Source organism: Xenopus laevis, chromosome 4S (assembly GCF_017654675.1).
Source record: "Xenopus laevis strain J_2021 chromosome 4S, Xenopus_laevis_v10.1, whole genome shotgun sequence".
Lineage (NCBI taxonomy): Eukaryota > Metazoa > Chordata > Amphibia > Anura > Pipidae > Xenopus > Xenopus laevis.
In genome coordinates, this window is record NC_054378.1 from 16,545,276 (window position 1) to 16,561,065 (window position 15,790).

Sequence of the window (15,790 nt, forward strand, 5' to 3'; positions counted from 1 at the left end):
GGTTTTATATGGTAACAGAATGACATTTCATTTGCTCTCATCAGGGGTTTTATGCTAAATGTCACTTTTTGTATGCGCTTTTTATTTTTTCATTGACCAGATTTAAAGGTGACTTTCACCTGAAGCTAATGTTCATTATGCTATGATATTATTATTATTATTATGATATTAACAGTGAGGCTTTTTAAAAATAATTTACCATTCTCACCTCTCCCTACTCCAGCCTGGCATTTAAACTGTTAACCCAAGACCTTTTAATGCTAAATTGGCCTTGAATCATTTTTTAAAGGGACACTAAACGAAAAATGCCCAGTAGCGGCTATTAACTGTCTAGTTCCCTTGCCACACCCTAAAAAGACATTATCCCCACCTTTATAAATTTGCATATGCAGGAATTTTTGCTTTTGAGTGTCAGTGGCACTGCTCATACTCAGTGGGCTGCTTTTGGGAAGTTGAGCTTAGGGAGCGTGGGAAATTATCAAGCAGAAAATGAAGTTCAGCCATAGAAGCTGATGCTACAGGGCTGATTATTAATTTCTGATGCAGACTGCACTGGTTTCTGAGCTGCCATGTAATGTGAGTTCATGACTAATCAGCCTTGTACTGTGACTGTTATATTGTGTATATACCTTGAGTGGGTCCCTAAGCTCAGGTAAGTAACATCAGTCCAGAGCATGTGCTGAAAAGAAGATGGGGAGCTACTGAGGCATCTTCAGGGCACAGATATTCTCTGTAAAGGGCTGTGTTGGAAACCCAAAACATAAGGTGTATCATGTCTAGTCTAATTGGGTTTAGTTTTCCTTTAATGTTTCCATTCTGCAAAAGAAGAAGTTAAGTGTCCCTTTAATTTTTTTTTCTTAATTTTTATTCTATTGCCCAAAACCATCGTCTAGACCAGTGATCCCCAACCAGTAGCTCGCGAGCAACATGTTGCTCTCCAACCCCTTGGATGTTGCTCTCAGTGTCCTCAAAGCAGGTGCTAACTTTTGAATTCCAGGCTTGGGAGCAAATTTTAATTGCATAAAAACCAATTATAGTGCCAAGTAGAGCCTCCTGTAGGCTGCCAGTCCACACAGGCGCTACCAAATAGCCAATCATAGCACTTATTTGGCACCACAATGGACTTTTCCATCCTTGTGTTGCTCTCCAACTCTTTTTATATTTGAATGTGGCTCACGGGTTAAAAAAGGTTGGGGACCCCTGGTCTAGACATTCATTTATAATAAGCTAAATAAGAATCCATAGGAATATAGACATCGTAACATTTCATTTTACGATCAACTTCCCCTTTAAAACCAGGATGCCCCCCCTAACTCAAGCACTTTGGTTGTTGCTGTACCTCCCCCAATCACTGGTCGCACAGCATGATGGGAGATGTGGCATTTGGGCTCCATGGTTTGATGTAACAGTGAGACGTACTTTTGAAGCCTGAAGTAGTTGTAGTCCAGTTAGCAACTGCAATAAGCTACAAGCTCTTGGGTCCGACTGAACTGTAATGTCCGGGACTCCCCCCCCCCCCAAACTGGGCAGGTAGTGCACAATAACTCCTGCTTCCCCAAAACAGATTGGAAAAAAAATGGCACTTTAAATATTTTAAGGGGAAGTAAATCCCAAATTCCTGTCTTTGATATTCATTGTATCATTTGATTTGCTCTAGACCCATTGGTTTAGATCACATGGCCTTTGAACAGTTGGCAGCATTGGGATGGGACCAGTGAGTCTTGATTTTTTAGAGGGTCATACTAGAACACAGGGGGATGGGCTGGGAGTCTCCCACTCAAGCAGTGGGCGGGACTAGAATGCTGATGCTTCCAGGAGGAATGGGCTGGGAGTCGGTCACTCAAGCAGTGGGCGGGACTCGAACACTGATGTATGCTTATAAGGGGAGGGGGCCAGGGGAGGGGGCCAGGAGACACTTAAGTAATAAGGATAAAAAGACACATGCACTTTAAGGACAAAAGCACAATAGCAAGGATCATTTCAGCTGCTTTTGTTGCCCAAGGATTTTTACTAGCTCAGGGGATGGCCCTTAAAGGGGTGGTTCACCTTTAAGTTAACTATTAGTATTAGGGATGCAATGAATACACTATTTTGGATTCGGCCGAACCACCGAAAGATTCGGTCGAATACTGAATCCTAATTAGCATATGCAAATTAGGGATGGGAAGGGGAAAACATTTTTTACTACCTTGTGACAAAAAGTCACACAATTTACCCCCGCCCCTAATTTGCATATGCAAATTAGTATTCGGTTCGGCTGGGCAGAATCCTTTTCAAAAAATCGAATCCCGAACCGAATGCTGGATTCGCTGCATCCCTAATTAGTATGTTATAGAATGGCTAATTTTAAGCAACTTTTTAATTGGTCTTCATTGTTTATTTTTCATAGTGTTAGAATTATTTGCCTTCTTCTTCTGGCTCTTTCCAGCTTGCAAAGGTGCGTCACTGACCCCTAAATATTGTTTTTGCTACTTTTTATTCCTCATCTTTCTATTCAGTCCCTCTCCTATTCATATTCAAATCCGTGCATGGTTACTAGGGTAATTTGAACTCTAGCAACCAGATTGCAAACTAGTGAACTGCTGAATAAAAAGCTAAATAACTCAAAAACCACAAATAATAAAAAAATAAAAACCTGGGAATATCACTCTCTACATCATACTAAACGTTAATTTAAAGGTGAAAGATCCATTTAATCACTGGGGGGTAAAAAGCTGCTAATAATCAGCCTGTACATCGTTGCAAATAGATTGGATACATGAAGAAGAGTCCAGGGTGTGAGATTGAAAAGAGCCAGTAGATGGAGCAGTAGCATTGGCAGTATCACAGAGCAAATACAAAACAGTACAGAATAACAGTGATGGGAGGGAGGGGGGACATGTGGACCTCAAACTGGTTTAAATGTAATTATTTACCTTAGTTTTATTGCTATTGTTGCAACTGCTTTACTGTATTAAAGAGGATCACAGAGATGTAACACGAGGGCCCATAGTGTAAGAACCTATTCTTAGCAACTTCCTTCATATAAACCACTGCCTGGTTGCTATGGTAAACTGGACCCTAGCAACCAGATAGCTGCTGAAATTCCAAGCTGGAGAGCCTCTGAACAAAACAAAGCTAAATGATTAAGACAAAAAATGAAGACTGATTGCGAGTTGTCACAGTCTGCATCATACTAAAAGTGAGTTTAAAGGGGAACTAACCCACTGCAATCCATAGGCACTGTCTGACGCCCTAGCAGTGCCTCCTTCCATTACACAGTTTAGCAGACCGTGCCCTAGAATTTTTAAACCTTGTTTGTATTGGGAATGTATCAAAGAAAGGTAACCGGTAACGGCAGGGTTCCGGTTCCGACCTAGAGCACAAGCACTGAATATAGCGGTTGCTATGTATCACTGTCACGCTCGTTGCTTCTGGCTTCATGGTATAATAAGACTCGCAGACAACGCTTTATAGGTCCCGTGTGATATCACTAGTACACTGGATGCGCATGAAGCTGTTTTGGTAATATCGTATGTACCCCCCCAAATCTCTCTCGCTCTCCTTTTTTTATGTTATAATAATTACCCTGTAATGGAAAAATCCTTGTTAATAAAAAAAAAATAATATTTCATTTTAACTGCTGAGTCTCGTGTCTCCCTATATTACACATTGTGGGATGGAAGGTGACGATATACCCCCATAGCTGGGGCAAGCAGTCTCTGCAGTGCTGGTTGTGACTCCTGAAACAATATACACTACATGGATTCAGGAGTCGGAAGCACAGAGATAAACCAATGCTGCTTCCAATTGCAACGACATAAGTGTAAAAACCAATGGAAATGGAGAACGACTGTATAGTTTCCTATATTGGGACAAAAAGGGTTTGGGTGTAGTTTCCCTTTAACTTAGCTGCTGTAGAGAGCCGACACTCCAGGCAAGTGATAAAGCAGCATAAAAGTAAATATTTATATAAGGAAGGATCCGTGTACACAGTATTCCCATCGTGATATGGCACCATCTGGGCACACAATGAGCTGAGTCCTTGCAGGGTATCAGGGCAACCGGCTCAGCATTACCAGCGTGACGTGATCAGGAACCCCCTGATTCTTTTTCCACTGCAGGAAATGAAAGTCTATTTTGTGTCTGTGTTTTGTCACTTTGTTTCAACTGCTTTAAATTGCCCTAACCAGGTCTTTTGTGCAAGCGTGCGGGTTTGTGCGCCTCCCTAATGAGCCAATATTGCTGCCTGAGTCACTGTTGCCAAGGAAACGCATCGTGGTCCTTAAACAGCAATCTTGTGTTGCTTTGCAGGGCAGGGGTAGGCTAGCCGTTCTCTGATAGAGGTCACGTTGTCCCTGCAAACATACTCAAATGCCTCTTCTGTAGCTGGGTTACTGGGATTTAAGGGCCATGTCAACTTCAAATAAAAGCTAGTGTCGTGTCGACTTTCTAAGGCAAATTTGCAGTTGGTCTTTTCCGAGGTTCAGTCCCAAAGGTGGCACGTTAGGACATTAGAAATGCTTGCCTCCTGTATTACCTGAAATAACAATGAATAGGTTTAAAGGAGAACTAAAGGCTACACATTGGAGCTCATTTATCAACACCTGCCCCTGGGCAGTAACCCATAGCAACCAATAAAAATATTACTTTCATTGTTCTGCCTGCAAATGACCAGCAAACGTCTCATTGGTTGCTAGGGGTTACTTCCGAGATGAAACAATTTCACCTTCATCTTGTCTGACCAACATCCTCAATAGAAAAACTGCCCACTATGCAGTTGAAGGCAGTGCAATGATTGGTTGCCTCTGGAAACGCTTATACCACACTTTCCTTCCAGTATGGAGAATCCCAGCACATTAATAGAAACCCAAATAATGTCCAACTTAATGTCTAGTACCACCATGTGTCCCACATTGGTGAACATTTTACATTTCAGGACAAACTTTGGTCAGACTGAAGCACCCAGACAACCTGACCTCAAGGGTTTCATATAACTGACCGTCAGGCTGGATTTCCAGAAGATTATAAATGGTACCCTAACTGACCTTCTGGCTTGGTTTCTTGGAAAATCAGGAGAGCAAAATTTACATTGTCCTCAAATCTGACCACAAATGACCTTCAGCCTGCGCATCTCCAGCCACCGCTGTGGGCCCTACCTAAGGGAACTAATGGGGAACCAATTCCTTAGAGAGACAATACAGAGTCAAAGTTGCCCCTTTCCATTGCACCCTACATGGTTTAAAGGAGATATGAGTTGAAGGCATGCAGTAAATTAAGCCATCCTTTGACCTACCCTCAAGTCTTCTAAAGGGTGACTGGACTATAATGAATGATAAATAATTACGCTTCACAAATAGATTCAGGTTGTATGATGTTTTATTAGTGAGCACCATATACCTAATGTTTTGTCTTACTTCAAACAACTCATGCTGTGAGTCGTAGGCTAATAGCAGAAGCAATTGGCATAGTTCTCTGCTAAAGACCTAGGAGATGTGTAGGGGCCAATGAGCAAAGATGGCCACATAATGATGACAGTTTGCTCAAGGTCTGGTCCCCCGTAGCAACCTTCTGTGGAAATACAAAATATCCATGAGTGGAAACATATTTTCCATGAGATGATGTTTTCTCATTAAGGATGGAATTTAAATATCTTTTTCATGGGAGTCCATGGGACACACTAATACTGTACGATGCTATTCCTTTAAATCAGCGCTTTTTGTAAAACTTTGGTCAAGGCACCCCCTTTTTTCAAAACATGTTGATTATGTTGCTAGACCATACGTGTGGTTGCCCATCTACAGGTTCCTTCATGCTTTAACCTTTGGTGGATGGCTGCATTATGCTAGAAGTTGTAACCTAGCAACATTTGGTTGGAGCAACACCGGTAGTAAAGGTTTATGTTCCCTGACAAATTGTTAGTTTATGGGCAGAGATCCACCACTAGTGGCACTGTCAGGCATTTCCCAATCAAATCAAGGGGTAAATATTGGCTATAACATCTGCTTTAACCTACTTGACCATGCAGATAATCCCCTTCCGATACTTTGGGTCTCCATATGAAGGCAACCCTCTAGTGTGGAAATCTCTACCAGAACCAAAATTAGAACTTCCCTGATCCTCCTCTGCAGTTGCCAACATCTGTATAAAACGAGAAAGCCCTGGAAGAGCAGTTACGTGCAAGAAGGACAGTGGTACGGACATCAGGAAAGGCAGAACATCGGTGAAAGAGGAGAAAAGATAAAACGGAAGAAGGTGAACAAGAGGGATGCAACATTTGTGTCCTTGATTTACAGTATATTGTGGGGTTACTCTTTAGTACTGTGTTCCAGAATTCCTATGCCCTTGAGTCTCCATGGCTCATCGATCTTTGTGGTGGGCGCCTGCTTGATGGCCGTGTTATTGATGAAGATCATGTATACATTTATTTACATGCATATGGGCGTAAGCTAATAGAAAGTCTTCTGAATAGTCCAAGAGATCATTGAAATGAGGGGCTATGGGTGTAAACAACATATTTGGTAAATGCAGGTAGAGCAAGCAAGGAAACTGTTGACCGGGTGGGGAACACTGTATCATGCTCCGTACTTGTGGTTGGACAATTTGGTCATGTGTTCAAGCGGTGCCAAAAGGCTATTTGTCTTCTAGGGTTATTCATCATTTCTAGCCAATGGTTTTTGCCAGTACCAGTCCATTCCACGCCTAAATTGCATGTGGCCAAGATGTGGTTCCCACTCCTATCAGACTCCACACAGACCATCTGCAGCTCCACATAAACATCTCCAAGCAATTCTTGGGGAACCTCAAACATCACCATCTCGTTCCAAACTGGGTTAATCATGTGCTTTGTACGCTTGGTCTGTTTCTTCTTCAGCTTCTGCGACTGGTGCTTGAGAATGACCTTGATGGATAGATCTGTGAAGAGGAAAAGCAAGGGTTGAACCAACAAAATAGTCCAAAGACCAGTAACTTTGGAGTCATAAACCCAAGAAGAAAATTAACTTGTGCTGAGTGCTCTTCTGAACATTTTTGCAGTTTACTGAGATTTAAAAATATTGTAGCCGTTTTTTGCCTCAGCACGTGTATCTGAGGGTGCTTCTCCCAAGGTGATTAAGAACGTCTGGTCCATGTAAGTGACCAGACAAGGACCCAACTGCAAGTAAAAGTCTGATGTGCTTGATGAAAGCTGCTCTCTTCTTCCAGCTCTAAATCAGAGCAGGACCGAGCAATATGCAGAGTGGTGTCTCATTGGAGATGCCATCTCTATATTAAATGAACCTTCAGGCCACCAATCCAGGACCATCATAGGAAGTCCCACTTAGTTTATCAAAAAATGTAGTTCCCTCACCTTTAACCAGTAGATTATTATGCCGGTCACAATGTATATTTCTGGCTTTTATCACCACAACAATGAGACGGCTGGCTGCAGGGAGGTAACTCAGAGAGAGGAGGACCTCGCCAGAATCTTCTTGTTCCTATAGAATAAAAAAAAATATTTTGGACAAATCTATCTCATTTTAACTGTCAAGTTTAAGTGTTAGTTTTGGGGGATATATTTTGGAACCTAGGGAGACACTGTTTTATTATTGTTAGGGATGTACATATATATGAAAAACAAAAACCCTTTCTTGTAGACCAACACATTTTTCCAAGGCAAGTTTTCTAGAGGCCTTGTCTCCAAGTCAAGGGAACATGTCTTTCAATGTCTTGAAAGGGAAAGCTAAGGGGCACAATGCTTCCCTATAACTGATTTGGGTCTGACTTGACCCATAGGTCAGTTGTCAGACCTTAAGCCAAGCCAAAGGTGCGACAGAAGGGGGTTGTTTATACAGAGGAAATCATCTCTACTTATACTGACTCTGCAGAGGGGTGATGTGTTTGGAACAAAAACAATACTCCCTTTACTGCTTCATTATGAAAAAAATATTATGAAAATACCAATTTTTTTAGAAATTAAAATAACAGGCAGAATTAACTGCCCCTTTAACCTTTCTCTAAATATAATTTGATTAATGTTCATGACACCTTTACGCAGGAGGTAAGCCATGATCTCCCTGCTGATTTCCAATTGACTAATCTCTTATACCAGGTTATTAGATTGGGAGCTGGGCCTGGCAGCCCGGAGCTATAAATAACTGAAGAACGCCTCGTTTCCTCTCCTGCTGTACAAGTGAATCAGACAAGATCTGCAGATCCTTCTGTTCTCGGGGGGCATCTCCATGACGCAAATTGAGGTTCCTGTTCCCTAAAATAAGGGGAAGGTGGCTGCCAATAAAAGCCTTATGCTGCTCTCCTGCTGCCTGATCTTGGTTCAGTAACAATTTAACATTCTTATCTTATAGGAGATACGATCATCCCATTAAAGGGAACTTAAGCTGAACAAAGAGGCTACCTATTATGTTTGAGCCCCTGTACCAGCCCTTTAGTGGGAAAGATCATTGCTCCCCAAATATTCCCCCAGTAGTAGCTGATATTTAGAAGCATTTACTTCCCGTTTATCCTTTCTTATCTCTTCAACTCTACTGTTTAATTCCATGACTCGTCATGTTGCATCGATATAAACAACATAAACCCTGTCTTTAATCCAGTTACAAATAGCAGAACCCAGTCTCAATGCAAAAGTAACCCTCAATAGCAAGTCCAATAATCCAGTGGTTCATTATAAGGGAGGATAAAAAATAATGTACTCACCTTCTCAGGAGGCTTGAGATCCACCCATTGTGCTGCCCCAAAAGCAAAACCTAGATTAGCCAGACTCAGCGTGATTTCTCCTGCTACCTTGTGCCGGGAGTAACGGTCACAGTGCCTCAAGGTGAGAGTTAGCTCAGCGTCCGCTCTTTCCTCATCCTGTAAGGGGAACAGCAGAGCCTCGTCCCATACCGTATGTGGGGCCCTATTCATCAGCGATGTCTGGGCTTCCGTTTGGCCATCTTTGCTGGTGAGGGTGGCCACAACGTAGCTGTGACTAATAGGGTCCTCCTCCTTGGAGAGTGCACAACAAACAGCTGAAGAACAACACAAACAGTTAGGGAGACTGAACATAGCTGCTGTATCTGTCATCTAGAAAAGGGCAACCTGGGCTTTGGAGAATGAGGAGAAGCTGGTTGAGGAACTTGGATCTGCTGTACCTCCTGACTCATAGGGCAGCCCTACACCATGCAGCATCATGCCTATTGAGGCTTCGTATGGATGTCTCACCAACCTACCTTCTAAAAAAGACACACACAGTTCTCTTGTCTGGTGGTCGTATCCCAGGGAGTAGCGCAGCTTTGGCATGGGGTTCAATCTTTGGTTGAGCTTTTCCAGATATTCATTCTCAGGGACCAGAGATTCCTGGTGCTTCTCTACTAGAGATGAACAGAGATAAACAGCCTTGTGAAATGGCCGCCCAAGCCTACCCCCTTTATAGTCACGCCACTGCCTTTAAATGAAATGTCAGCCCTGGAGGCCTCAGATATAGGGATGGTTTGGGAAATGTCTTATTATGGGATACCTGGATTTATCTTTTCTGAAATGGTTTCCATCTTTTTCTGTGGTTCCATCTCCCCCGACTCTTCATCCTCTTTTGGCTTCAGTGTGTTTTCCTTATCAATCACCATCCAGGGCTCTTTGCTTCTGTAGATGTAGGGAAAGCGCAGTTTGGCTTGAGGATGGACCAGCTCAGTGCACTTGTATATACTCATCTGTCAGGGAGAGAAGAGCACACGAGAGATTTTCAGAACCTGTAAAAGATATTGATTTATCCATGTCAGATATGAGATTGGAAGCAGCAGTCCTGCCCTGCTTTATGGCCGAGATTCTAGATATCTGTATAACAGAGCATTCTGTCCCAGTGGCTGCACAGATTCTATCTAATCCCCATTGGAAGCAGCAGTCCTGTCCTGCTTTATGGCTGAGATTCTAGTTATCTGTATAACAGAACATTCTGTCCCAGTGGCTTCACAGATCCTATCTGATCCCCATTGGAAGTTGCAGTCCTGTCCTGCTTTATGGCAGCTGAGATTCTAGCAATCCGTATAACAGAGAGTGTATCTGTATGGAATAAGGAAAACAGCAGAGCAGTTCTGGAAAACAATATTTACTTATAATAATGAGAAACAGTAAAGTCACTGCATTGAACAGGAATTGATATTTACAAGACGTCATGCGACTGCCTTGATCCTGGAAATGAAACAGACAGGGATGAAAATAACATACAGTATCTGTTTCCACAAACAGGAGGGATTTCTGTGCAATAAGTGGCCCTTGAAGATACCCTGAGGGTCTCCTATAATGAATTTCTGATGTGATTCATCCTGGTGACGGTGGAGGAGAGACCCTTCCAGATGTAACTCCCATATCAATGAGCTTTGATTCCTGATATGCAACATAAGAGTAAACTAGGATCTTGCTGGTATAATGGAGGGGGTATATGACCTTATCTTACCTGTGACATGACAACATTGTAATGGATACAATGAGTGATATTTACCCATTAATTACATGAGATACCCACTCCAACTTGGAGATGATTTTAGGGTACCTGCCCCCTTCGCTTTTAAATGAGGTCCAGTATAAAGGAGCAAACACCATTGCTTAACTGCAAACTCAAGCCAAATTTGAATAGAACTTTACAACCCTCACCCCATCCCCATTGTGCCTGCAGGGAAAATTTCAATTATCAGAACCATTTACCCTCTGTTTGCGCTTGGAAATCAAGAGCTAACAGCACAAACCTTTTTTAGCAGCCTGAGCTTTATTATTCAAAACTAGGGATGCACCGAATCCACTATTTGGGATCTGGCAAAATCATTGAATCCTTCGTGAAAGATTCTGCCGAATACCGAATGGAATCCGAATCTTAATTTGCATATGCAAATTAGGGGTTGGAAAGGGACAGGAAAAAGCTGGGAACATTTTTTTACTTCCTTGTTTTGTGATGAAAAATCACGTGATTTTCCTTCCTGACCCTAATTCACATATACAAATTAGGATTCGTATTGGGTTCCACCAGGCACAAAGAATCTGAATCCTGCTGGAAAATGCCGAATCCCAAACTGAATCCTGGATTCGGTGCATCGCTGTTCTAAACCCATGGCAAGGAGTTGGGGTGCATTCAGAGAAGGAATCAGTTTCCTTAGGTATCTTGTCTAATCCTTTAAAATAACCCTCCAATAAAACTAAAGGTCCCCATAGACGCGACGATTCTTCTTGCCGAACGACCGATTTTAGGGAAGCCCGACCAATCCTTCGAAATTATCGTGCGGTTAGTGGTATTCGAATGATCGTACATCTTACGATTTTTCGGCCGACATCTGTCGGGAAATTGATCGGCCAGGTAAAAAAATCTTTGTCGGTCCCAGTGCAATCTCTCTATGTTTGCAGGGCCAAGCAGGCAGCTCCCCTTTATTTTCCTGGCAAATTGGTCTTTTTAGTTGATGGTAGATTCGTACGATCGTACGAACGTTCTGAGAAGATCGTGGTCTCACGATCAGGATCTGATCTTTTAAAAATCTCAACATCTATGGCCAGCTTTAGCTGTTGCACCCCCCAAACTCTCTAGTATTGGTTTCCCAAGCTAAAATGGGTTAATTCTGTTGAACGTGAAGAGCTACATGTTCATTTCAACTATTCTGAACCAAGTTCCACTGTGTAGAATCCTCACGGAAAGCGTTGCTTGGAAACTGTTCTGTCTGAAGGGCCCAGCAGCCCTTTGAAGTGATGTTCTGGGACTCCCTGATTGCTGGTAGACGTTTCACTGGGGCCCTTGAGCGCCCGATGTCTGTGGGAAACTGGCTTTCCGTAATTCTAAGCTTTCCGGATAACGGGTTTCTGAATATTGGATCCCATACCTGTATTGTATATTTTTTTTATAGTTATTTGCGCTACTTTCCAATCTCTTATTCAAAGCAATTTAGTAATTTGGACCCTAGCAACCAGATGGCTGAAATTGCAAACTGCAGAACTGCTGAATATAAAGCTAAATAACTCAAAAACCACAAATAATAAGAAAATGGAAACCAATTACAAATTGTTTCAGAATATCCCTCTCTACATCCCACTAACAGTTAATTTAAAGGTGAACAATGTCCTGATTTTCCAGACCTTTATTAAAGGGGAAATTGCCGCCTTTCAATAATTTCTGGTGTCGAATAAAATGAAAAATCGTTTCTTCCGGCAACAGAATCAGTAAATACAGATACGGTTTCTTGTGCGGCTCCCGTGGAAAAGCAAATGTGAGTTATAACTCATGGCTCTTCTTTTTCTGATTCATTGCTGTCCTCCAGGGCCCCGACCCACATTTGCTTTTCCACGGGAGCCGCACAAGAAACCGTATCTGTATTTACTGATTCTGTTGCCGGAAGAAACGATTTTTCATTTTATTCGACACCAGAAATTATTGAAAGGCGGCAATTTCCCCTTTAATAAAGGTCTGGAAAATCAGGACATTGTTCACCTTTAAATTAACTGTTAGTGGGATGTAGAGAGGGATATTCTGAAACAATTTGTAATTGGTTTCCATTTTCTTATTATTTGTGGTTTTTGAGTTATTTAGCTTTATATTCAGCAGTTCTGCAGTTTGCAATTTCAGCCATCTGGTTGCTAGGGTCCAAATTACTAAATTGCTTTGAATAAGAGATTGGAAAGTAGCGCAAATAACTATAAAAAAAATATACAATACAGGTATGGGATCCAATATTCAGAAACCCGTTATCCGGAAAGCTTAGAATTACGGAAAGCCAGTTTCCCATAGATTTAATTTTATCCAAACAATCCAAAATTTTAAAAATGATTTCCTTTATTCTCTGTAATAATAAAACAGTACCTTGTACTTGATCCCAACTAAGATATAATTAATCCTTATTGGAGGCAAAGGCCACCTGGGCAATGGGCCGAATTGGGAGGGGGTCTGATCATGTTGCTCCCGTGCCAACAGTTGACTCGTATTAGGGGCCAATATCACATGTACCAGTCGTTAACCAGTGGCCTCTCAGATCTGCCTCATAGATATGTCCCTGGGCAGATATGGGTGGGTGGCGTGTCCTTGGATTCATGAATGTAGTGTGGCAGTTATCACTAATACCACCAAGGAACCACTCCTTCTGCCTCTATCTGGAAGTCAGGGGGTCAATGACCCCAGTAACCAAAATGTTACCAGGGTCAATCATTTTTATTTGTGTTCTGTTGTTGTTAATATTTGTATTCAGGTCCTCTACTAGATTGCATGGTTGGTAGCGTAATTAAACCATAGAACCAGAAAGCATTAAATAAAATCTAAACAACGCTTAACTTCCCCTTTAAAGCAAAGCCAGACTGGGCACTGGTTGGTCAGCGGCTAAAGGCATTGTGAGGTGGGAGGCATGGGATATGCAGGAGGACAAGCAAGAGACACACACAGTCATACAAATATACAGAGAAGGAATATTCTGGCCATACAATAAGCTATACCCTCATACTGGACTGTCTAAGGGAATCAATATGGCACCTCCTACCCATATGTATAAATAAAAATATACAGAGAAGGAATGTTCTGGGCACACAATAAGCTATACCCTAATACTGTACTGACTAAGGGAATCAATATGGCACCTCCCTCCTCCCATATGTATAAATACAAATATACAGAGAAGGAATGTTCTGGGCACACAATAAGCTATACCCTCATACTGTACTGACTAAGGGAATCAATATGGCACCTCCCTCCTCCCATATGTATAAATACAAATATACAGAGAAGGAATGTTCTGGGCACACAATAAGCTATACCCTCATACTGGACTGTCTAAGGGAATCAATATGGCACCTCCTACCCATATGTATAAATACAAATATACAGAGAAGGAATGTTCTGGGCACACAATAAGCTATACCCTCATACTGTAATGACTAAGGGAATCAATATGGCACCTCCCTCCTCCCATATGTATAAATACAAATATACAGAGAAGGAATGTTCTGGGCACACAATAAGCTATACCCTCATGCTGGACTGTCTAAGGGAATCAATATGGCACCTCCTACCCATATGTATAAATACAAATATACAGAGAAGGAATGTTCTGGGCACACAATAAGCTATACCCTCATACTGGACTGTCTAAGGAAATCAATATGGCACCTCCTACCCATATGTATAAATACAAATATACAGAGAAGGAATGTTCTGGGCACACAATAACCTATACCCTCATACTGTACTGTCTAAGGGAATCAATATGGCACCTCCCTCCTCCCATATGTATAAATACAAAAATACAGAGAAGGAATGTTCTGGGCACACAATAAGCTATACCCTCATACTGGACTGTCTAAGGTAATCAATATGGCACCTCCTACCCATATGTATAAATACAAATATACAGAGAAGGAATGTTCTGGGCACACAATAACCTATACCCTCATACTGTACTGTCTAAGGGAATCAATATGGCACCTCCCTCCTCCCATATGTATAAATACAAAAATACAGAGAAGGAATGTTCTGGGCACACAATAACCTATACCCTCATACTGTAATGTCTAAGGGAATCAATATGGCAGCTCGTTTCTACATGTATAACTACTGAAATAGAATGTATATTGCACATACAATATGCCAGAAGCAGTATGGCATGAATAAGATGCACCCTTGTACTGTAGCTAACTATACTTATCCATATGGGAGGGAGTTGCCGTAGCAGTTCACTGAGACAGTACAGTATGAGGGTATAGCTTATTGTGTGATTCAATGTTTTTTCTATGTATGTAAGTGGGTGCTGTATTATAAGACAGATTGCCTTTAAAGGTCCATAACAATATAAGTTTCTAATGAACATTGACTGAAGCGGGTGAATAGGCAGCAGGTAATAAAAGACATACAGTTGAGGGTAATTACAGGACAAAGATTTTAGTGATTTTAGTGACACAAGCTGCACATACCGGTTGTCCTGGTTGGAAGAGATTTGCCATTGTCACCGGAGTGCCATCCCCACCTGCCCAGGTGCATTTCTTCCTCCTCAGGCAGGTGAACAAACTGCACAGAGCCAAGAAAATCCCAAGAACGGCCCCTACTGTGGCCCCCGCTGCTATAATGGGGATGGGAAGCATTGTGGGGGGCAACCAAGTGCCAGGAGCAATGTGCAACTTTATATGATTGCCCTGGAGTCCATGCCAAGGCTCCAGGTGAGGTGCCCTATGCCCATTGCTGCACCTGCTCAGGTATCTTGTATGTGCCAATGGGAGATGCTGGAATACCAAGGCAGCCAGGCACAGATGGGCAGAGAGAGCTGGCGGATGTCTCTTCTGTACAGCAGCTCTGAATGAATTGGGCTCATGATCTCTCTCTGACTGTCTCTCCAGGAGAAAGGGGAGGGCTCTATAGACGTCAGGTAACCTGCTCTGTGTCTTCTATAGCTTCCAGCCTCAGGCTCCCTTTCTCCTTATCATATACCACCGAGACTGGAAATTCTGCTTCATTAGTGGCATCTGGAATGTCAGAGATGAGAGAATGATCTTTTATCCTATGGGATCTGCCAGCTCGTCCCACTGTGGGGGACACATACATATCTGTTGTGTCAGAGATTCTGCTGGTCAGAACTGAAATGTAAAGGGGAACTCAAAAAAATTTTTTGTTTTGGTTTCACATAATAGAAGAAAGTGTCATTTTAAGCAACTTCTAAGCTTTTTTGTACCTGTCTGTTCTGGTTCTGACTCCAGAAACAATGTAGCAGAAGTCGGTCAGCCCATTTCCGCACCCATTTCCGCTTCTTCGCGGCAAAAACTTTGCGTGCGTATTGGGCGCCACGCGCATGAGCAGTTACCCCAAGTGGACCCCGGGCCACCCAGTCCGACC

At 42.3% G+C, this 15,790-nt stretch overlaps 1 protein-coding gene across 1 annotated transcript; it reads right to left on the bottom strand.

The window, feature by feature from the left end:
• Positions 1 to 5,340: 5,340 nt before the first annotated feature.
• On the bottom strand, positions 5,341 to 15,429 carry LOC108715267 (synaptotagmin-13). The gene is given in 10 exon segments (XM_041560986.1): positions 5,341 to 6,894; positions 7,328 to 7,454; positions 8,671 to 8,984; positions 9,186 to 9,323; positions 9,473 to 9,662; positions 15,149 to 15,185; positions 15,187 to 15,227; positions 15,229 to 15,288; positions 15,291 to 15,374; positions 15,376 to 15,429. Coding segments are annotated over 10 exon segments (1,347 nt in total). The 5' UTR covers positions 15,424 to 15,429; the 3' UTR covers positions 5,341 to 6,586.
• Between the last annotated feature and the right edge of the window lie 361 nt (positions 15,430 to 15,790).